The sequence below is a fragment of the Channa argus genome, chromosome 1 (genome assembly GCF_033026475.1).
Source record: "Channa argus isolate prfri chromosome 1, Channa argus male v1.0, whole genome shotgun sequence".
In the NCBI taxonomy this organism is placed as follows: domain Eukaryota; kingdom Metazoa; phylum Chordata; class Actinopteri; order Anabantiformes; family Channidae; genus Channa; species Channa argus.
The window spans coordinates 40706880-40729738 of NC_090197.1; the positions used below are offsets into that span (position 1 = coordinate 40706880).

Sequence of the window (22859 nt, forward strand, 5' to 3'; positions counted from 1 at the left end):
AGTTAGCTTAGATTTTTTTTTCACTCCTCTGATAGCTATAGTTAGCAGTAAATTTATCCACCTGCCAGGGGAACTTGTCAATGTAGGATGGAAAATACACTCCCATTGAGTTAGTTAGCCTTTAATGAAGGAGGGGCTGGCTGAAAAGAGCTGATTAGAAAATTAATTATTTATCAAAATACTACTAAAAATTTCCCCTGAAAACTGAAAAATTAAGAATAATTCATTAAGGTGTAAATTGAATTCTGAATTTCAAATCAGGACCATAAGTCTATGCACATGAGTACGTGTGCGCATGGGCATTTTCAAAGTTTGAATGAATTATTATAAATGTGTGGTTGGGGCTTAATTGTATCTGTGTCTGATGGTGGAGCTTCATCAATCTCAAGCAAAGATCAAATGAAGTGGGAGTTATAGGTTTTCACCTTGTCTGTGCCTAATGATGATGGTATGTTGAATCCTCATGACACTGCTATTAATTTCCTTTTACTACGCTCACTAACTTATACACACATCAAAGTTGTCTCTAAGTTCTATTCTAAATTGTCCATGCTGACCAATATATCTGTTTACCTTCACTGGGGATCGTTTTTTACATTATTAATAAATGTACTATGTATTACAGCAGCTCTGCTATGAATTTTACAAATTTATAATTTCTCAGTTTTTTGGTTAAAACTGTCAGAAAAATTCTAACTCTACTATGTGTTTATTGAGGTCATAGAAATTATAACCTTGTCAAAGAATACTTCATGGCAGAGATGCTGTATTGGATTGCATTAGATTGTGTGTAGACACTACAGTAGGTACACGTACAGGTGTACACTACAGGTGTATCTGTAGAGGCCAGTAAATGTACTTCTCAGAGCAACAAAAAGTTAACATTAAATATGTGAAATTTGTATATTATCAAACTCGATAAGTTTAAAGTTAAAAGGAACTGATGGAAGATAATTGGTAGGTTTCCATAGGAAGAACAAAAGTTTTCCTCCTTGTTTGAAGTCGAGCTTTTGCTTCAAACTTCAAACTTTTACACTACAAGTTCAGGTTTTGGAAAGCTCCAGGTTACGAGTTAAGTTCCTACAGTGGAATCTAACCTGATGAATTCAGCACCATGGACAGAGAAACCCAAAGAATGTTAACACTCACGCAAAGCTCTAATATGTTTCTTTGTGTTCCCTTTTTATTAAATCATATGCAATTTCTTTTTCTTTGTAACAACCTTTTTCTGTCAGTACCTGCACCACCAATAAACTATAGCCAAACCTTTTGTCTTCTGCTCAAATGAATAGTTTCAAAACAGTTACAGTACATTCATGTAAGCATTTAATGAAACAAAACATCAGGAGTAGTACCAGAGATGAATGCTAAAAACTTTTTAAATGTTTATAGAAACCTGTTTACTAATTGCCAAAAAGTACTTCAAAATCTATATGTTTGCTTTAACAGCTAATTTAACATATTCAGGATCTGGCTGATATAACTGCAGTCAAATATTGTTTTAACACGTTGTGTTGGGAATTAAAAAAATGTCTGCCACAATGAACCATGGTAGCAGCCAGAGGCCTCTCCATATTTCCCATTTAGTCAAACCTGTATTCCGACTCCAGTATCTGATGACTACTCAAAATCAATCAAAATGCAGATATTATAACATGTATGTGAGGTCATTGTCATATTTTGTGGATCCATCTTATCAAAACACATATGTGTATACATTATTACATCAGAAAGCATGAAGGTTGAATTCAGTCTCCAATTGATTTCTGCCAATAAATAAAATCCAGTTTGAAAAAGATAAATGAAAATATATAACTGTGTTCTTTAGTTTCCCCCTTTTTGTCCATACAACATAGAATTTTACTTTGCTTTTTTCTCTAACTGTCACACCTAGATTTGCACCCACCAACCCCCTCCGACTGCTACTAATAGGAGTGTATTTTTAGTATGTGAGGTGTGTGTGTGAGTATACACATGATGGATGAAGGTGATGTTCACACCATTCCTGTAAGGGGGAAAAAGATGAGGGAAGGATTGATGGAGGTAAAAGGAGGAGAGGTTGAAGAGATGAGGAGACAAGCCGGGGGTACTATTAGTACACGGGAAGCATAGGGAAAAAGTGTGTTCGGCTGAAGCAAAGGAGGGAAGGGTACAAAGCGTCCACCTCAAATCCCCACTGGCACAGCAGACTGACCTACAAGCAGCTAAAGAGCAACAGGCTGCTCTGCACCATGTAATAGTGCTCTTCTTCAGAGAGATCAGGGATGACAGGAACAGCCTAATGAGCTGCTCCATCCAATTAAAATGCAGCTCACACCAGCCTTAGCTTTGGGCAAAAATTGAATTTTAATAATTTCTAGGTTCTTGTCTTTCTCTCAGTGTCGCTTGAGAGGACATTGGTCAGTGCTGAGGTGACTTGCTTTAAATGATGTTGGAAGGTAATATAAGATGTTACACAGAGACAATACCATGACGATAAAGCGCATACAATACCTGATGGACAGAGGAAGCTGGAGCACAACTCAATCAGCTTGAGACAGATTGAAATGTGAACAGCATGGAGCAGATTAGGGCTAAAACAGTGGGAGAGATGCCAGGGAAAACAAAGGATAAGAAAGCAAGCAACAGATATACAGAGGAATTATTCAGCATACACGGAGTGCACAAATAACTACAAACCAACTGTCGCTTTTCCTTTAATAACTTGATCTGGAATGCCACTGCATGCGCATAAAATTGGCAGTATGAGCAAAATAGAAATAAATGTTCAAAAATAGACCTTCAAAAAAGAACTTTTTCTGTACAGGATTTGACCTTGAACTTCATTGATGAGTTTATTTTTAGGGCACCTTTTTATCTTGACTGTGAATGTGCAAGTCAGGAGGTGTCAACAACAGACAGAAACAGAAACGAACAATCAGCACAAGTGAGATAATTTAAGTGAGAATCTTCACATGTCGCCGACAAAAAGAGTGTCTTCCCAAAATGGATTTGAGCACTGAGACGTGATAGGATGTGGCATATTTTATTATCTTTCCCCTCCTGTCTTCCCACTTTGTCACTTTCTATCTTTCCACACAACAGATTATCAAATGGTAAAACAGTTGCCACAACTTGGCTCAAAGGCCCCCCAATAAAATAATAACTCAAATGAAGTGGAATAAAATCTTGCAAATGAGTCCAAATATCTCTTTATATCTGGCATCATTTCTGTAATCAGAAGTACAGGAGAGTAGCAGTGTTATGACCATATAAGGTTTAAAATGCTGCCTAGCTATATTAGTATAAGAATGCTTTTATAAGAAAGCACAAACTGTAATGGCAGCACTAGCTCATGCACACAAAAACACATGAAGCTCGACATCTCTGTGCCAGGGCCTAAGCCTAGACTGAACATGTTTTAGTCATGGATGAACAGTTGATAACAAAATCTCTTTGGTCAGAGCCATGAGTGAGCTGCAAAAAGAATGAGCTACAAGGTACAAGAGATGAAAGACAAGAATCTGAGGATTTGTGTGCGTGTGTGCGTGTGTTTCCAATAATCTGAGCTAGCATGTGAGAACAGTTTTATTTGTAAACTGTTCATGCCCATGCAACAGAATGGTGAAGCAGGAGGTGTGGGGGGGGGGGGGGGGGGGGGGGGGGGGGGTTTAGAAGATTATTTGGAAAGTACAAAGTTCTACTGGGCTCCTCCTGTTTCATATTAGAAAACATTTCAAAACCCCTAACAAATGACTTCTACTTTAAAAACTAAACTCCTACACTTCATGTGTATATTGTGAAGTGCAGGTGAAAGCTCAAAGTAGTGAAATAGTAAAGTAGTAGCGACATAGGCACATTGGTGGTGAGTTTATCTATATTATAAATGTATAAACCAGAGGAAGGTACAGTGCACTCTGCGAGTAGAATCAAGACACATGATCTCCATCACCCGAAGAAAATTGTTTTTTCATAAATTACCAGTCTGTGTTGTTGCTCATTACACAGCTAGCAAAGCCATTTATCTTTAGGCATTAAGTACTGATTTAAGACCAAGCATTGCACGCTAAAGTAATTTAAAGGGGAAATGAATGGTACTCCATGTTACTGTGGAGTAAAGCTCTTGGGGCACAAGGTGTTACTGGTTAATCTGATTAGAAAACATTTACAGCACTATATAGTAATTTGTTGTATACCAAGGCTCAGTAGACATATAAAGCTGTTAATGTCACAAACATCTATAAACTAAACTAAACACCACCAAGGACTTGATTGATTGATATTGTGATTATGGGGAAAACAGACTTTAAACTACATGCTGTTAAGAGTTTTGGACCTGTCAAACACAGTTGAGTCTGATGCCATGTTCTGTTGCCTTTTCAGTAGCAGTGAACTCAATGATGTAATAGTGATGACTGTAATCTGTTTAGCTAGTCTAGAATTAAGATTCTTGGTGCTCTGCATGATGACTGTCATAACATGTATTGTTAAACAGAACAGATACATAAATGAGAAACATCTCGTATAATATGTAAACTGACGTGCTATTTCACTCATTTGTCATGGCTCAACGCCTGGGTACTGTACGACATGTTGAAATGTACATATTGTTTAAATTTTAAGGAACCACCTTGAGCAAAATGACATCTGTGAAGTTGTGCACAGCTTTTAAACATAAGCAACATCACAGAAACTTTATTCCGAATACTATGAGAATTGTTTTTCCAATTTTCATGTTAACCTGTAGCTGTCATTAAACAACTTTGTCTTGTTTTTAACGCAAAGAGCGATTAATGTATGCCCAGACAAAACAAGGTTCCTTGCTGCTTTCTTCTTTAATTTTTTGTTTGTCTCCTTTTTACATTGTATGAGACACCAATTATGACACAAAGTAGAGCTATGCGACACAGATGGGAACAGGGTGAACAGCAGGAAGAGGTGGTCAGCTACAGAAAGATGTTGGAGACCTGTGCTGTCAGCTTGGACTGTTTATGTTAGATAAGAGCACAGCTAAAGGACACATCAATAGGCCTCACAGAGCTCTGTGGAGAACATCTACAGACTAAGATACTGTCAAGCAACAGAGTAAAGTGGATAAGGGAAGATTGTGTGTGTACAGTAGGTGTATGTGAACAGGTGTACTTCATATGTGTGTCTGGAAAAAAAAATTGTACATTTCCATTGCATGACAGAGGGATAGTGCTACTAATAGAGGAACTAGCAGAAGAAGAAGAGGAGGAAGACGAGAACACACACACACAAGCATGGTCTTCTTTCCCGTTAAGGCTAATAAAACAACTCAAAATAGTGGACAAACTAGGCACAATAAGGCCTAGTGGGCAAACTAGACAAAAAACTGTCACCAGTAACACACACACACACACACAAAGACACAGACACACACACACACACACACACACAAACCCACAGACACACACACAATACCAAGGCTCAGCAGAGGTATAAAATAGGAAAAAATGTAGAACTTTTCAAATATGGCACACTGACTTTACCCAGCGGGTGAATAAAGACATTAATTAACCTGAGGCCTTCCTAATGTTATATGTCCTTTTGTGCATAGGTAAATCACAGTTTGACAGGAGAGTCAATTTGGTCTCTCTATGTCTGACTTAAATGGCATGTCCCTTAGGCCCTTGGCACAGCCAAAAATGCCACAGTACTCATTACCAAACTCTGAATGGCCTTGATGAAATCACTATGTAGCAGAGCCATTATACAGTTCAGCCCTCCCTGGTTCCCATCGCACTACAGCAGACATCTCTCTTTTTCTCTCTGCCTCTCTCTCTCCCATTGGACACACAGGAGCCAGTAGTCATGGTAACTCCATTCTGGCTAAACGTAAGGATGTGTATGTGCACACAAAAGTATACACATAAAACTCACACACACACTCACACACACACACACACACACACACAGAAGGCTTTTAATAAATACTTCATAGATGGAAGCTGGTGAAGGGACTTTGAAACTCTGCTAGCTAGTTAGATGTCTGAACACATGAGCAGTTTGTTTAGCAATCACAATGTCAAACTCAGTGATTTATTACTATTTCTGTTAGCTTTTTTGCCTGGAACATTGATTATTGCAAAAATTAGCAAATTAGCGCAATCAAAGTCAATGTATTAATCATAACATTTAAAAATTACATCTATTATTCATTGTTGAATAATTTCCTTGTCAGCGAAACCACAAAAACATTAAAACAAACATTGTGATACAGTAATTTTCTACTTGCTGACATAGTTTCATTTCTTATTTAAAGAGGCGGATGCTAATGAAACAGGAGTATTTGTTGGGAAATATTTTCATCAATGGATTATTGTGAGCTGGTGAAATATATCATAACAGCAGCTCACTTTACAAAGGACTGATTCAAATAATGTGGCTCATTGTAATAAAGGAACATGTTATCCACTGCAACAGTTTTGTAGTACTTTTAGCCAATGGCAAAAGGGAAATACTGTATCAGGCTTCGACTACACAGAAATGCAAGAGCCATTTATTGTTGGTTTTGGCTTGGTTTTTTAAGACATTTTTAAGAAAATATTAAATCCCATAAGCCTCGCCATTTAAGCAAAGCTATTTATTTAGTTATACATCTTCCAAGTGCTTAATTCAATGAATTTTATGGCATGTTGCTTATTTGTGATATTACTAAATGGAAATAATAAAATAATGAATGAAAATGGGAATATGCGGAATGAAACTTTAATATGTTTCATTGTGGTCATGAATAAACTTTGAATATATTGAATGAAATTTGAAAATGCTGGATGAAATTTGACATCATCAAGGTGCAGGCGCCACCTTGTGTTTTTAATGTGTTATGTCTGCCATACGCCTCATGTAGCTACGTGGAATATCAAGACGAATCAGTCAGTTTTTAATTCATACAGCTCACAAATTTTTTTGAACACTATATATGTGACTTTATGGAAGTATGAATATCTTTTGACCAATATTGTAAGTTGCATGACGTCAGTACAGTTTTTTTTCGAGTGTTCCATCCTGTAATGGTAGCACTGAGCCAACACAGTCACAAATGTGTGTGTGACCCAATGTGCAGTAACATTCTAGGGTATAAATATTCATAGAATTACATTAAGTGGGTAAGGAGGACGCTGACTCAATCAAATGACATTACATGTAGCTTCACAAGGCAAATGGCAGATATTACACGACATAAACACAAGATTGCCTGAAATTAAACTCGTCTGCACTTTTCATTCATCGAGTTTAATTTCACTTAGTCATCCAGAGTTTCCTTTAATATTCCTTTAATGTTTGACCTTAGATTCAGTGTCTTTATTTTCAGAGTTTTAATACTGTTGCTTATCAATGTTTTAACATGGTATTTGTTCATGTGTTTGTTTTGAAAAAAGCACCATATAACGAAAGTTACTGTTTTGGCAAAAACACTGTGTTCTCAGTGATGTAATAATCTATAAGAATATTGAGTTTAATAATATGTGTGTGACAGAGAGAGATAGCGTGTACATGTCTGTGCAGTTGTGCATTCATGTGCAGTTCCCGATTTCAGTGTGAGGAGATAACAAGGTGAGCAGCATGGACGTGAATTTATCATTCAGACACAGCTCTAGGTCACCTAAACAGCCCTTTATCTCCACCGTCTTGGATCAACTGCTGAGATCCAATAAGAACTACCCCACTTTGTTGTGTCTCCCCTCAGGCAATGTGAGTTTCTGCTCAATATCACTCAGGAAAGAGGAAGATGGGAGTAAGGCTTAGCAGCAAATTGTCAATAGGCAATGTTACAGATGGTGTTTCTGGAAAAAGACACTATTCAGCCAATGCTAAGCTCAGCAGGACAATGAGCGTGAGGATATAAAAGAAATAAGATTTTCTAAGTATCAAGAAGAGATTTTTCATGGGCTTATTCAACTTTGTTCTAACCTCAGTGCCAAGATTAGCAATTTAAAGTTGTGTAAAGAAAACACTTTAGTGGGAAGGAGGACAGGGATGGGTGAGTTGATGTCATACTGAGAGCTGGCTGAAGGGCTGGATAAAAGGCTGTGTGTGTCTCTTTCTCCCACTGAGAGTTTCTCAATGAAGGTGGAATGCCTCTTGCTTCCAGAGGACAATCTGTTTGACTGCTACAGAGAGCGAGCAGGAGGAGAGAGAAGGACAGAGCTGTGAAGGGGAAAGGAGGAGGCAGGAGAGAGAGAGTCAAAAGGCAGATAGGAAGGAGACACATAGTGAGTTCATTCACACCCAACAGCTTTCTAATCTCACTATGCATGCTGGTTATTGATTCTATTGTTTTGCATATGAAATGAGCAAAAGTGAAAAAAAACATATGCTCACAATCATACACACTTGGATTTACGGTACATGTGAGCATGCACTGTGCAGAGAATAATGGCTGCAACGTTTAGGTTGTTTGAGATCTAAGGTTTGCTGGCTTACTTTCAGATGGACTATATACAGACATAGATGCACAGCATAGAAACACACACACACACACACACACACACACAAAAACATTTGTTTTGATCATTCGTGGGGACTTTACATTGACTTGCATTCATTTCCTGGAGAGTTACCCCAGCACACACTGATAATAAAGATGAGTGTATCCAGGTTTCAGTCCCCACAATGTAAGTACTACATGCTCAAAGACATTTACACAAACCTTATTATACTGTATGTATGGGTTGGATCTATGCCAATGGGAAGTGGAACTTCTCTGCCATTCCTGATGTAAAGAAACAAACTTAGCCACACACACAGGGTGCTAAATTGACTGACTAACAAGGGAATCGCCAGCAAGATCAGAAAAAGTACCAGGTGTTTGAACACTCTGATCTGACACCTCTGCTAAATACACAACAAACTCCGGTTAAGATCGTCTCCACTTTTCCTCTGTTCTTGCAACAGAAGTGAACCCATCTGAAAACCTCTGGGTGTGGAAGTGGAAGTTCTGGGTGCCTACCTTGGGTGAGCGTTCCCATGAGGAAGTGGTAGAAATAGCGAGCCACCTTGGTGAGCTGCCTCTTGCACCTTTTCCTGCACTGGCTCATCTTCGTGCAGCTGTGTTGAAGGTGGAGGTGATGATAGTGATGGTGGTGTTGGTCGGCTAGTCTGCTAGGGGAAGCAGGCTCTCAAGGTAGGAGGGGAGGAACAGAGCACTGTGAGTGTGAAGCTCTGTGCGTGTCAGTGCATGTATGTGTGTGTAAGGAAGTCTGATTGCTGCTGCCTCTCTTTTCCTTCTCACTCACCCCTTGTCTTTCCTCACTCTGCCGTCCTCCCCCCTCTCTCCTTCTCTCCGTTCTTCTCTCCACCTGTAGGGTGCTGGCTGTCAATCAGCCAGGAGCACTTTTGTCTCCTCCCCCTCACGTTCTGAGAAGCCCTGCTCTGGCCTCTCATTGGCTGGAAGCGAAGTGTGGCAGAAAATTACGGACCGGCGCATGTGTGTGTGTGTGTGTTTGTGTGTGTTTGTGTGTGAGTGTGTGTAAGCAGTATACTATGAGGAGGCTGGCTTGAGTGGCAGGTGGTGGTTTTTCTCTAGCTAGACACATCTTGTTGATGTTTTTTTCTATTTTCCTCCACTCACAGCCCATAAAGAAGACAGCCTCTGAGAGCGTGTGTATCGGTGTGTGTTTGAACCAACAGGAGGTTGAGTAAAGTGACAGAGGAAACAAAGCAAACCCATTAATTTGCATCACACACTGTGCTTCTCTGTCTGTGCTCATATATTAATGAAATTCATAACACCAAGAGGAAAGGGCGCAAGGGAGGTGTAGAGAAGAAGCAAAAAGAAGAAGTGGAGGTACATGAACAGACAGATAGGGAGGTGGAGATGGGGCAAAAGCAGAATGCATAATTAATATCTTTCCCTCCTTTTCTCCAGTATGGTAAAAATGTTAAAGGAGAAAACGCTTGACAGGTTTTTAGACAAGCCCTCACAATCAGTTGATGTTCGGATTAATAATTGCTAGCAAGGAAAGGAGGAGACGAGAGAAGAGGGGAAGAGAGAGGAGGAGCTTTTAAATCCCATGGGATTGAGAAGGAAAGGTATTTATGTAAAGCCCTTCTGTCTTCATCCTTATCATTCTGCCTCCACTTTCTCACTCAGTGTGAACGCTTGCAGAGTCACTAAACATTCACCTTGTTTTCCCTGTTGACATTTGTTTCTTTTCCCTCTACAACTCTCAAATTACCCTACTAAACTGCTGCCATTCCACCTTTATCTTCTGTGTCTCCCTGTTGAATTTAAAGTGACTACCATGGATTCTATAGATTTTGTTTTGGTCGTGGCAGAGACGTGCATGCACACACACACACACACAGGCTCATATTTCTGTTCTTGTTAGGATGTTCATTGATACTATTCATTCCATAGCCCCTAACCAAAACTTTAACTAAATGCCCAAACCCTAATCTAAACTGGCCCAATGTGCTCACTATGCCAAAAGGTCCCAGTTTGGTTGATGTTTTTTTTAGTAGATAACAAACACAAGCCCACATACACTCACAAACACACAGACACACATTTAGAAGCCACAGACAGGGGTCAAAGTGTCTGGGAGCACTTCTGCCAGACAGAGTAAAGAGCCCTGACATAACAATAAAACACAGGGTGACCTCTGAGTCCTTCAAATAGCAAAGAGCAAAGAGGCTTACGATTTGGGAGAGCACATGGGAAGTTTATTAGGCAACTCGTAATTTTCATTTAAGGATCACAAATTATAAACTTTTAATCCTGGTTTCTTGGTATTGTGGCTTTAGCTCAAAGCATTCATTATCAATGTTTTTATAGTAATACTGAAATACATCAGTACCTGTATGTTATAGGGGTGTCTCAGTAACAGACCTACTGATAAGTATGAGTTGAGAAACCTTTGCCGTTACCTTTCTCATTTTTGCAAGACACTTTTTATATCATAATGAGATATTTCCATGTTATTCTTACATACAGTACAAAAGTTTACTTAGCAGCTTAATTAGCAGCTTTCCAGTCTGTTATTGCTGTTAGTATTTAACAATACTAACAGCAATAACAGACCTTTGTCATGTATATGTCAGTCTTGAGGGCTGATTGGGGTTAGGGTCTTCACAAGTGCACCACGATGGTGTTGATGCTTCTTACTGTACCAGCTTTGCTTATCTATTGTTGAGGCCGCAGTATGATTCACATCCATGTTCTCCCCACACTAAAACTACAGAAAGCAAAGCGCATTACAGTTACTCCCTGTCATTACAACATTACTTTTATTGTCACAATGGCAAAGATTTTGAAATCTGATATTTAATTTAATAATTGATTGATAATTTTATTTGTCATCATAACACACATAAGAAAGTGCATACAATCATCCATCCATCCATCCATCCATCCATTATCTGTAACTCCTGTGCAGGGCTGCATTGGAGCTGGAGCCTTAGCTGTCATCGGGCAAGAGGCAGAGTGCACCCTGGACAGGTCACCAGTGTATCTCAGGGCCAACACAGAGAGATAGACACAGGTAACCATTCACACTAACATTCAAACACATGGGCAATTTAGAGTCACCGATTAACCTAACATGTATGTCTTTGGCTTCGGCTGTGGAAGAAAACCGGAGTACACGGAAGAACTATGCTGTCCGGTGCCTACGTTGAACAGCTTGACATATAACCATTTCTTTGATTTTGTTGGGAAGAAAGGTGATAAAAGCATTGTTGTCACATGTAAATTGTGTAAGACTCGCTCAAACCTCTTGAAACACTTATTAAAACAGCACAATAATGTACAGCTGGTGGAGACACCTAACAAACACATTGTGTCCTAGCCTTATATTAGAGCACAGTAACATCAAATGAATACAAACACCTGTTTTCACACAGTGGTGAACCAAATTAAACAACTCAAAATGAAACTTTGTGCAGGACAGAAACTACAGGTATATTTTTGTTGACATTAGTGAGTAAGTGGCGCAGACAGCAGTCAGCCTTGTCTGCTCACTGTCCCACTCAGCCACTGTCTTCATCATTCTGCCAAGTCTGACTCAGGCAACATGTTATAAAATATTTAGAAATCCATCCTGCATTGCTCAGCTCCCAAATGACAAAGGAACAAGTAAGGTGAATTATTCCATAAAACAACTTATCTCTTTAACTTAACCAAAAATGAATTATCTCAGCAGAAGATGGATCGTAACGCAATGGATTAGGGTTAGGGTTAGTGAAAAGCCACTGGTTAAAGTCATAGGTCTTAGGAACATTGCAAAAAGTCTACTTTTCAGAAAAAAGTTAACAACTCCAGAGGTTAAAAACTGACCATCTTGTTGACAATCTGATATTTCTCTCCTGCCAGATGCCTTTCTCCAGTAGGCACGTGACATATATTTACCCTGGTCTGCCACAGCTTTGAATCCATTAGGTTAGTGGACAGGGGACAAGGCTTGATTGACAGGGGACAATCAGAGACAAATGCAATTGGCCAAGACTGACAGGTGTCAGAACAAGTGCCATTGTACTATACATACCATATAGATTAATAGACACACTGAGGAGTAAAAGCTAAGATAGTAAATAGATAGACGTTCAGTGTAAGATGGAGGATGATAGACTAGCGATGGTGAAAACACAAACATACAGTATGTAAACATACAGAGGGTATATGATCTAAAACGTTAATAATACCAACTTCATCCCATGAAATGAAGGAGTGGAAGAAAGTTACACTTACATGTCAGTAAGTACAGTTACTAATACTGGCTGTTCTAAAAAGCTCAAACAATGCATAAAACCAGAAAGAAAGGAAATAAGAATAATACATTAAAGACATTTAAATTCTTAAAATCAAGCCTTTGTGTTCTAGCTTACAGCCTACCGGTTTATTTTCACATCTGAGCAGAATTTCCAACTTGTAATGTTTGCAGTTACAGTGATATCAGATAAAAAATGGATTCTGTATCTCTTCACAAATGATACATTATTGAGATTTTTTATACTGTGATATAGTGTTTTTCAAATAGACTTTGCCTCTAAACTTGCTAAAACTTATCTCAACTGTAAACACTATGTGCTATGTTTGCTATGTTAAACGTAGATAATGTGACATTTGTGTTGGCAATAGATGAGGCTAAATGGTTTGTATATGTTATTTTTCAAAATGTTTCAAAAGTTTTTTTCAACAGCAAGTAGTTCATAGAAAATATGAATAAACTTTGCGTGCATGTCATTTTTTTAGGTTTGCGTCAATAAATCTGGCTCTGATGTAGACAGAATTCAGTACACTATGCCTTCAGTGAGAATGTTAGTTGTCACTCAGGAATCTGCCCAAACTCTTCCATCTGACATGGTGAGTGAGTCAGAGCATGTCAGACCCTGTGCAGACATCTGACAGGTTTATAGAGGATGTAGGGATGTTTGTCTGCATCATTCAGGTGCCCTTCGTTGAACCAACTAGACAAGACCAATGGAATTTCAATGTTAAATCACACAATGTCAGAATTAATTGACTGTTATCCAGAGGGAAAATGAAGATGTTCAACAAAGGGTCTGAAATGGGAGTAAAAGACAGGGTGTGACTTTTCCAGAATGAGAGATCTGCATGTGTTGTTTTAAAAAACTGTGACACATGTCCAGGATTTGTGCCAAGACTGCTCTCAGTGTGTGTGTGTGTGTGTGTCTGTGTGATTGTCTGTGTGCATGTGTATGTGCTTTTTTGAATGTTTCCATCCAAAAGTCTGAGTCACCACCACTAATATGTCGAGGGTACAAACCTCATACAAGCAGCAATCTATTAGTAATTATTACAGAAAATAACACAAACAAGGAAAATAATTTAAACTGCAACCCCATTTAGTATCAAATATCCTATGTATAGGAATTTTGACATATGAATTTTCTTTTTACATGCATGTCAGGCTTAAAGCATCTATAATTAGAAAACTTAAAAATAGACAAAGTGGCAAAAAGTAACACAGAAATCAACAGATAAACAGAAAGATGAGCCAGGTACGAAGAATACTTGCATCATTGACCGGTCAGGGAACTGCAGACTCTGTGAGAGAATTGGTCCATCATTAGGATCAAAAGCCTGGTGGGATACTTACCCTGACCATCAAGTGACAGCAGCAGAGAAATAGGGTATTTCGAGTACAGTATGTCAACAGGAGGATGAATTAATAAATCTACCTCACCATCTGAGTGTCAACACCTGCTCTTTTTTCCTAAACACAATTCAGTGCTTAGTATTAATGTTTTTACAGAATGAGATTCAGATGCAGAATAGTATTCTTATGAAAGACAAAAGTGTGTGTGTGTGTGTATCTGTGTGTCTGTATATATGTGTGTTGTGAGGGACAACATAATGACTTTCCACAGTTTTGGATTTGGTGCAGAAGTCTGTGTAGGCTGCCATATAAGCACAAAGACACATAGGAATGCTGGAGGGCAGATGTGACACTGACACTCTACTCAAGTATCTGGCAAAGACACACACGCATGCATGCACACACATATTTTTTTAACACTATTTATGTGGCAGGCAAAGGCACCAGCTGGTGAAACCCACTCAACACTCTATTCACAGCGAACATGTGACTGTAGAGTGAAGGAGAGGAGAAAGAGAGAGAGAGAGTGGAAGAAAGGAGCGAAGGAGAAAGGCACAGGTGGAAACACTTGTCCCTAGGGATGTGAAGTTAAACCTCAAATACAAACAGAAATGAAGAGGAGATTTTACAGATCTGAGACTCCTGCTCCATTTGCACATTTGTGTGGAGGGTTTTGCAATCATGAAGGCTGTAACACACCACACAGTGGATGGGAGGTGGATTTAAATGCTTGAACTGCCAGTTTACACGGGTGCTGACTTCTGTCATATTCACAACAACAGAGAAATTTCTTCTCCATTATTATGAGAGTGGACCAATGCAAAAATCCTGCATTGATAAATGAAAGTTCAAATTTATTCAATTTTGAGCCCAGATGCACTCACTGCTGACAATAGCTACAGCTTCTGCTGAATTAAAGATGGAGGTTTTCTGAATACCTACAGTCATTCAACAAGTCAGCACCAAATAGAATGAGACTAGAACAAATCTTTCTACAGTTAACCATTTTCACTTTATAATCTATGACATTTTACTAAACCCAGATCTTAGATATTAATTCTTGTCAAAAGTAAACTGCTCTTTGCCAAGACACAAGCTGCACTCTCCCAAAACAGTCAGACAAAAGCTTTCTTCTTGTGCTATTAATCTGAATTTACAACTATTTGCTCAGACACGTAGATATTTGCTATACTTTCCATTTTATGACTTTATAGTTTCACACATAAAATCACAGAATTTATGTGTGAACTTATTTGATTTATGTTATATCCATAAACAATTTCTGCTTATAGAGAGTGACCACTGAGTTCTCCAGTTTAATTTAAAGTAGAGCTGGTATACATGTTTGGGCCTTCTTTATATTCAGCAGCAACACACTACAAACTGCCCAGTTTTAAATGAATTGGTGATTATTATTTACACTTCAGCACTGCCACTGCCAAATACCAGAATACCTTGATGCTGCTGCCATCTGCAGGCAAAAACTGGCACAGCCACAACCCCAGGAAAAAGTTGAACCAGCCGATATGGGCAACTTCCTTTCCTTTCGCTTCAAACTAAACCCTTCCTGCAGAGTGGCGTGGACTTGTGAGTGTGTTAATACAATCAAAAAATAACAGTAAAACAATGTTTTATTTCCTAGATTTGCTGCTTACTCTCCTTATTCACTTACTACCAACCGCTCCAGATGTTGTGGACTGTGTTAAATGGATTTGTGATTTGTCTGTTGCTGTCGATAAATGCACCATTAAGCTGCTCTGCCCTCCCTACCTCAGTGAGTGACAGCACAGGCGTTGAGTTATTGTTCAGGGGAGTGGAGTGGATATTGGACAGAGTGTGGTATTTGGACAAAACATCAAAAAGAACGGCTTGAGTCCTTTCATTCCTACTCGTGACTTGTTGAAAAGAAACGGATCCTTCATGAATGTAACATAACTAGAAAAACTAATCTGCCCTGAGGGCAAACTGAGAGCAGGCACAGTGGAAAACTCATAAATCTCAAAAACACGCATGTACACACATTAACTTCTAACTTTAATGAAGACCAGAGAAGAAAAGTTGATATTGATGGAGCCACTATAAGTAACTAATGATTCATGCCTCTTCCAGCAGAGAGAAATATGACTAGAGCAGATTTCAATTTGAATACTAATGAATATTCATTAAAAGCTGTGGTAAAGATAAGAAAATATGGATTCAAAAATGATTATTTGTTTGTATGAGCAAATATGTGCATATTTGTCAGTAAACATCCAAGGCTAGGGCTACCAGGTACAGACTTAAGATTCCTCCCTCCCCCAGTCTCCTCCTAATGAAAATTTAAGAAAATGCACTGCATCATTTTCAGGAAAAAGGGTGTCCAAAAAAACAAGATACAAGATAAATATGCACATGTTTGCAATCCTGCTGAGAATGCCAATTTGATAAAGAAAATCTCAGATTGATATGAAGAACACATACATGCTCACGCACACACACAAACACACACACACACACACACACACACACACAGACACAATTACTATGCCTTTTAAACTTTCACCACAGTTGCTGGTTCAGTCTTAGAGGTTGAGCAACTCCAACAGAATGACTTTTATGTGAGTACTACTGAGTACAATACTTATAAAAATTTTGGATGATAGAAGAAGAAGAAAATGGCATCTGGCATTCTGTTATTAAATTACAGTGTGTAGTGTTCACTGTTGTGTTTAGTAAGTTTAAAGTGGCTGGTTGTACCAAACCGTGTAGACCAGTAGAGGGCAGATACAGACAAGTAAAATACATCTACTGAATGTCTAAAGAAACATTATTTACAGACTCATTACTGTCCCTCATTGGAAGACATAAACTTTCTTTGGTAGGTTTCTTTGGGGGTCTTAAAATTCCTCAATTCCTCAGTTAAATTAGATTATAAGAAATGAGCAAAATGCATGAGGTTATACATAATAATATTAAGCATCACCTCAGCTCTGAATAAGGTGGGTTGTGGTAAGTTAGGCACCTTTAATATTTAACTAAATACACGAAACCAATTTAAATTTTGAAAATGGCTTGAGAGAAATTTTAGCAAAACAAATGTATGCGTTGACTTTCCTTGGATTTATGTCTAGAACCACATTACGGCTGTCAGCTTTTGCAGAAAATATGTATCGAGAAATTGTAATTGAACCATTAGAAAACTGAGAAGGTAAGTAAAAGTGATTACAGGTAGGTTACTGGTCTTTATCAGACCACAGCCAAATGCTCCAGATTTAAGGATCAGACAGATCCGTAGGTTTTGTGAGTTGTGATGATGACAAAAGAGCTGAAAGGTCATGACACACATGGGGTGCGCTAAAGGATCTCTCCACATGTTCTACAACATGTGGAAAAGAATAATACTAAACTAACTACTGAGAACAAGAAATTGATAAAGTACAGATTACCACTACTTTGGAGCAGTTAAAATATAAACAAAAAATAATAATATAAGACACTAGATGTGACTGTGTTCCACTCTACAATTCCATGTAGAGTTAAAGGTTAAAAAAAAGTCTAAGCAAAACACAATTGGCTACATTTCTGCCCATTTAAGTAAGAATCATGCTACTCAATTGGCTGTTTTCAGGTCTCATCAGCTCATAATTCTGGTTTAGTAGGTTATCTTCAACCTCCTAGTAGGTTCTTAATATGCCATGAAACAATTTATCGACTGATGCTCTGTAGGGTCTTATCGTGCACTACAGTGTAACCTGTCTGTCATCCCAGGTTCAGAAAGAACATGGAAACTATAAATAAATGAATCTCATAAAACTCCATCTCAATGCAAAGTTCACCTCTCCTGCTGTAATTAGAAGCTCATGTAGAATAAAATGTCATTTCCACCAGCTCTCTTGACTCTGTTCCTACTGTATTTTGAATTGTGATTTGAATTTCCTGTCCACTGGTGTTTTAACGATAGTGAGAATCTACTTCACTTTATCCCTCCCAATCTTTCAATAGTCAATAGTGATGAATAATGAATGACGAAAAAGGAAAGGGAACGAAGAGTAGAAGAGGTGACTGGAGCAGGTGTGGAGCAGGAAGTAGCAAAGACTAGTAAGAAGTGAGGAGGATGTTGAAGAAGATATAGAGTGGAAAGACAGTTGGTCCTGATGACATACCAGTGGAGGTGTAGAAGTGTCTAGGAGAGGTGTCAGTAGAGTTTCTGACTAGTTTGTTTAACAAGATCTTGGAAAGTAAGAGGATGCCCGAAGAATGGAGGAGAAGTGTACTGTTGCCCATTTTTAAGAACAAGGGAGATCTGCAGAGCTGTGGCAACTACAGAGCAATAAAGCTGATGAGCCAAACAATGAAGTGGTGGAAAAGAGTAGTGGAAGCTAGGCTAAGGGCAAAGGGGAGCATTTGTGAGCACCAATATGGTTTGGTGTCTAAAAGGGGACAACAGATGCAGTATTTGTTTTGAGGATGCTGATGGAGAAGCACAGAGAAGGTCATGGGGAGTTGCATTGTGTCTTCGTAGATTTAGAGAAAGCGTATCACAGGGTGCCAAGAGAGGAGCTGTGGTATTGTATCAGGACGTCTGGAGTGGCAGAGATGTATGTTAGAGTGGTGCAGGACATATAGGAGAGCTCTAAGACCGTGGTGAGGTTTGCTACAGGTGTGACAGAGGAGTTCAAGGTGGAGGTGGGTCTGCATCAAGGATCAGCTCTGAGCCCCTTTTTGTTTGCTCTTGTGATGGACAGGCTGACAGATGACGTTAGACAGGAATCTCCCTGGACTATGATGTTTGCAGATGACATTGTGATTTGTAGTGAGAGCTGGGAGCAGGTGGAGGAAAATTTTGAGAGATGGAGGTTTGCTCTGGAAAACAGAGGAATGAAGCTTAGCCGCAGCAAGACAGAATACATGTGTGTGAATGAGAAGGAACCAGGTTACAGGGAGCAGAGGTGAAAAAGGTGCAGGACTTTAAGTACGTAGGGTCAATGATTGAGAGCAACGGAGAGTGTGGAAAAGAGGTGAAGAGGCGAGTGCAAGCAGGTTGGAACAGGCTGAGAAAAGTGTCAGGTGTGTTGTGTGATAAAAGAGTATCCGCCAGAATGTTGTTCGGCTTAGAGACAGTGGCACTGAAGAAAAGACAGGAGGCAGAGCTGGAGGTAGCAGAGCTTAAGATGTTGAGGTTCTCTTTGGGAGTAACGAGGATGGACAGGATCAGGAATTAGGACATCAGAGGGACAGCTCATGTTAGATGTTTTGGAGATAAAGTCAGAGAGGCCAGATTGAGGTGGTTTGGACATGTTCAGAGGAGAGACTGTGAATATATCGGTAGAAGGATGCTGAGGTTGGAGCTGCCAGGCAGCAGGTCTAGAGGAAGACCAAAGAGGAGATTTATGGATGTAGTAAGAGAGGACATGAAGTTAGTTGGTGTGAGAGAAGAGGATGCAGAGGATAGAGTTAGATGGAGGCACATGATTTGCTGTGGCAACTCCTGAAAGAGAACAGCCGAAAGGAAGAAGAAGAAAATCATTATGAATTAGGCCTAATGTACAGCACTCCATAATTTATTAATTCCATAATTTCCATTATTCAATCCCTTAGTGAATCATTGAAAAAGCAATTGATAGACTATCTGACTCAACCTTGATGATGCATTCAGTTATTGTTCTGAACTAACCACAATACAGAAAGCAGGGCAAATCCATGATCTATGAGCTACTAGTGACACATTTCTGTTTTTATATTATTAGATTGAAGCACAGTATTTGAGATCATTGAGCATTACATATTCACTAAATAGCTTGCAATGTTTCTAGCACCTTCTGGTTCAGCACTGGTGTGTATTCTTCTGTGTCTCCTTCAAAAGAATGTCCATCAAAATGTAAACGCAGACCTGTATAGCATTACCTGGAGACAAGGGCTGTAAGAAAACATTCTCCAATTAATTCCAATTCTCCTTTGAACAATTCAATATCGATTCACAAAATCCAGAGATTGGTCTTTACTGCACCTGTTCTCAGTAACATTAAACGTGTTACTGAGAGTTGTTATGTGTTATTTGTGGTTCAGTTAGGGCTGTGTAGAATGTCTACTTTGTAGGACCCTTAGCAGTGGGACTATTGTGACTCAGGTCAGTCAGTTAACTGTTAACTGCTACAGCAGGTGTAAAAGACACAAATGCAAGTTAACTTTCTAACAGCTGTCTGCATACATCAGAGTGATGTCTCGTCAACACCTATACGGCAGATAAAATGTTATGCTTATGTTAAGTTTATGTTTTTGTTCTGTTTGTGCTTTAAATGATTATTAAGGCAGATATGCTTTAATGCTCAGTTGGAACATCTGCTGCTAAAAGTCCATGTCTGGGATAGCATTTATTTAATTTTTGCATCACATTGTGTGCGCACCCTCAAAAGAAAAAATAAGTAATTGACTGAGGTGTCACTCAGGGATCAATACTTGTCCCACTGTGCATCAGTTTAAATGTGTTGCTCTTTGGTCAGATAATGCATACAGACAATATACTGTATACCGCTGTCACTATGCTGATGACTTAATTTGATCAACATCACAAAAATACTTTTAATTGTTGAGAAAATATATATTGAGTAGATGGATAGATGCATTTTATTGTATTATTCATTTCTATCTTTTTTTCTGACTGAAAGAAGACTGACAAACATCACAATCATTAGGCCATGAGGTCTATAAATAACCCACAGGGGAAATTCTGTGGCATTCACATTATTTTTATTGTCAGCATTAACCAGCAGAAGTCAGCAAAGCCTAACAATTGAAAAAAAAGAAGCACTAAAAAACATGCTGTTAGCTTCACATCTTCAAAGGCATCAAACATTCTGTGAGTTACAAATGGTCTCTGATATTGAGTGTTGGCATCACTATCTCCTCACCTTTGCTACACCTTGCTCCACTCCTGTTTTACATGTTATCATCTAATACAGACACTCTGTATTTCCTCTGAAGCCTCTTATACTTGCCGTCACATCCAACTTCTTGGCTGCTTGACTGCTGTTCTTCCCCCCACCTTTCTCCCTGCCTGTGTGAAAGCAGGCAGCAGGTGTTTTGTGACTCAAAGATCAGAGAGCCTCAGAGAGACGGAGCCCCTCTGTGCTAGGCTGTCTGTGTAGGAGGAGGAGAGAAAATCTACACTTCCATTTTCAGAGTCCGTCTTCTCTCAGCATCAGGAGAGAGCCATTATCCCACCCCCGGACCACAGCCGCACCAGTTCAATCCCAGTGCCTGTCTTATCCAAGCTCATGTACTGTGTGCCTCCTACAGGTTGAGGGAGGAGCCTTTTTATTATAAAGCATATCAGCTGAGTTGAGTTGTCATTAGGGAGTGTGGGTGCACACATGTAGGGAGAAATGGGGGGTGGAAGAGACAAGGACATTAAAGGATGCAAAAAAAAAAGGGAACATTTTTTTTATTATGAATATGTAGATGTAATTCTAAAATGCAGTATGCCTTTGAATTTATTAAGCCAATGTAACTCAATTTCACAGCACCCCAAACTGTGATCCAACACTACCCTGAAAACATATTACATGCTGTTGTTCTCTTCTGTAGTTGTTAGAAGAGAACATACATAAACATTCACAGTTTAACTTAGTTTAACTTGTATTTATAGGCTGTTTTATGTGGAAGGGTCTGTGTGTATTGTGTGCTTCAGCCAGAATTTTTGAGATTTGCACAGTAAATGTACCACAAGTATAGAGCTAATGAATGTAATAGTCTGTGGTGTCGTCAACCGACAGTATATGTAGCAAACAGCTTTTTGGCTAATTGCTATGAACAGGTTAAAGTGAAAAAAGAATGAAAGGATCTTCAGGATGAAAATCTCTTATCCATCCAAAGTCATACGTATAATCCATTAGTGATAATTAAAGGTGTTCAGGTGTTCAATGCCCTTCAGTTGCTTTCAGTTACAATGGCTTTCATCATGTTGTTGGAGTCATCTATGCACTCGTCCTCCATCTGTACCCAAGGAGTACAAATTCAGTTTTTAGGTTGCTCAGAAAAAATCCAGATTGTGCTCAACAAATGCCAAATGAAAACCCACATTCAGCACTACAGAAAACATCATAGACAGTTTGACAGTTAGACAGTTTCCTGATGTGAAAATGGATTTATACCTACCTAATTTTTATTCCCAGCTGTGAAAGCATTTGCATATTCTGCCTAATTAATTCAATGTGGAAAATTATAACAATTAACTTTGAGCCGTTAACTGTTCAAAATACTTTCCCCATTGTTCTTCACTTTATAAATTGATGAATGGCGGCTTATGTTACGATTGGATGATGTTGATAACATCTGGCAAGGAGAGACAATCACTTGTTTTGCCTGATAATTCTGTCCTTTCATTAGCAGCATATTGTGAAAATGGATAGATGTATGGATGCATTGATAGATAGATAGTTAGATGGCCACTTTAAAGAGCATTTCCCTACCTTAATTAAGTCTATTAACAGACAGAAGAAACATAGCTTTCACCTTGTGAGTGGATGATTGTGTGGAGGGGAAAAAGCATTTCTGTATGACACAATTCATCTTCTGAAACATCTTGCCTGATTTGCCTCCTGTTTGCTGTACATTGTTTTAGCACTTTGGCAGCTCGTGGTGCATATGGTTCGCAACAACAAAAAGGAAAAAAACATTCCAGTCCATTTCACTGCTAAATCACCACCTGGTCTAAAACACTGCATAATTGGAAGGATCTCTAATTTCCTCCCATCACTGTCTTTGCTTACGTCCTCATGTCTCTGACTTTTATTTTAAAACAAATACATTTCAAAG

General features: G+C 38.9%; 1 protein-coding gene across 8 annotated transcripts in view; it reads right to left on the minus strand.

Moving 5' to 3' along the window:
* The window catches only part of LOC137135884 (A-type potassium channel modulatory protein KCNIP2), an 84186-nt gene that overhangs the window by 35021 nt on the left and 26306 nt on the right, over positions 1 to 22859 (minus strand). The window contains exon 1 of one of the 8 annotated variants that reach the window (XM_067520673.1): positions 8957 to 9299. The exons of the other annotated variants lie outside the window; for them this stretch is intronic. Within the exon in view, the coding sequence (XP_067376774.1) occupies positions 8957 to 9044 (88 nt within the window). The 5' untranslated portion in view covers positions 9045 to 9299. Of the gene's footprint in view, positions 1 to 8956; positions 9300 to 22859 lie in introns of those variants that run through there. 8 annotated transcript variants of the gene reach the window in all.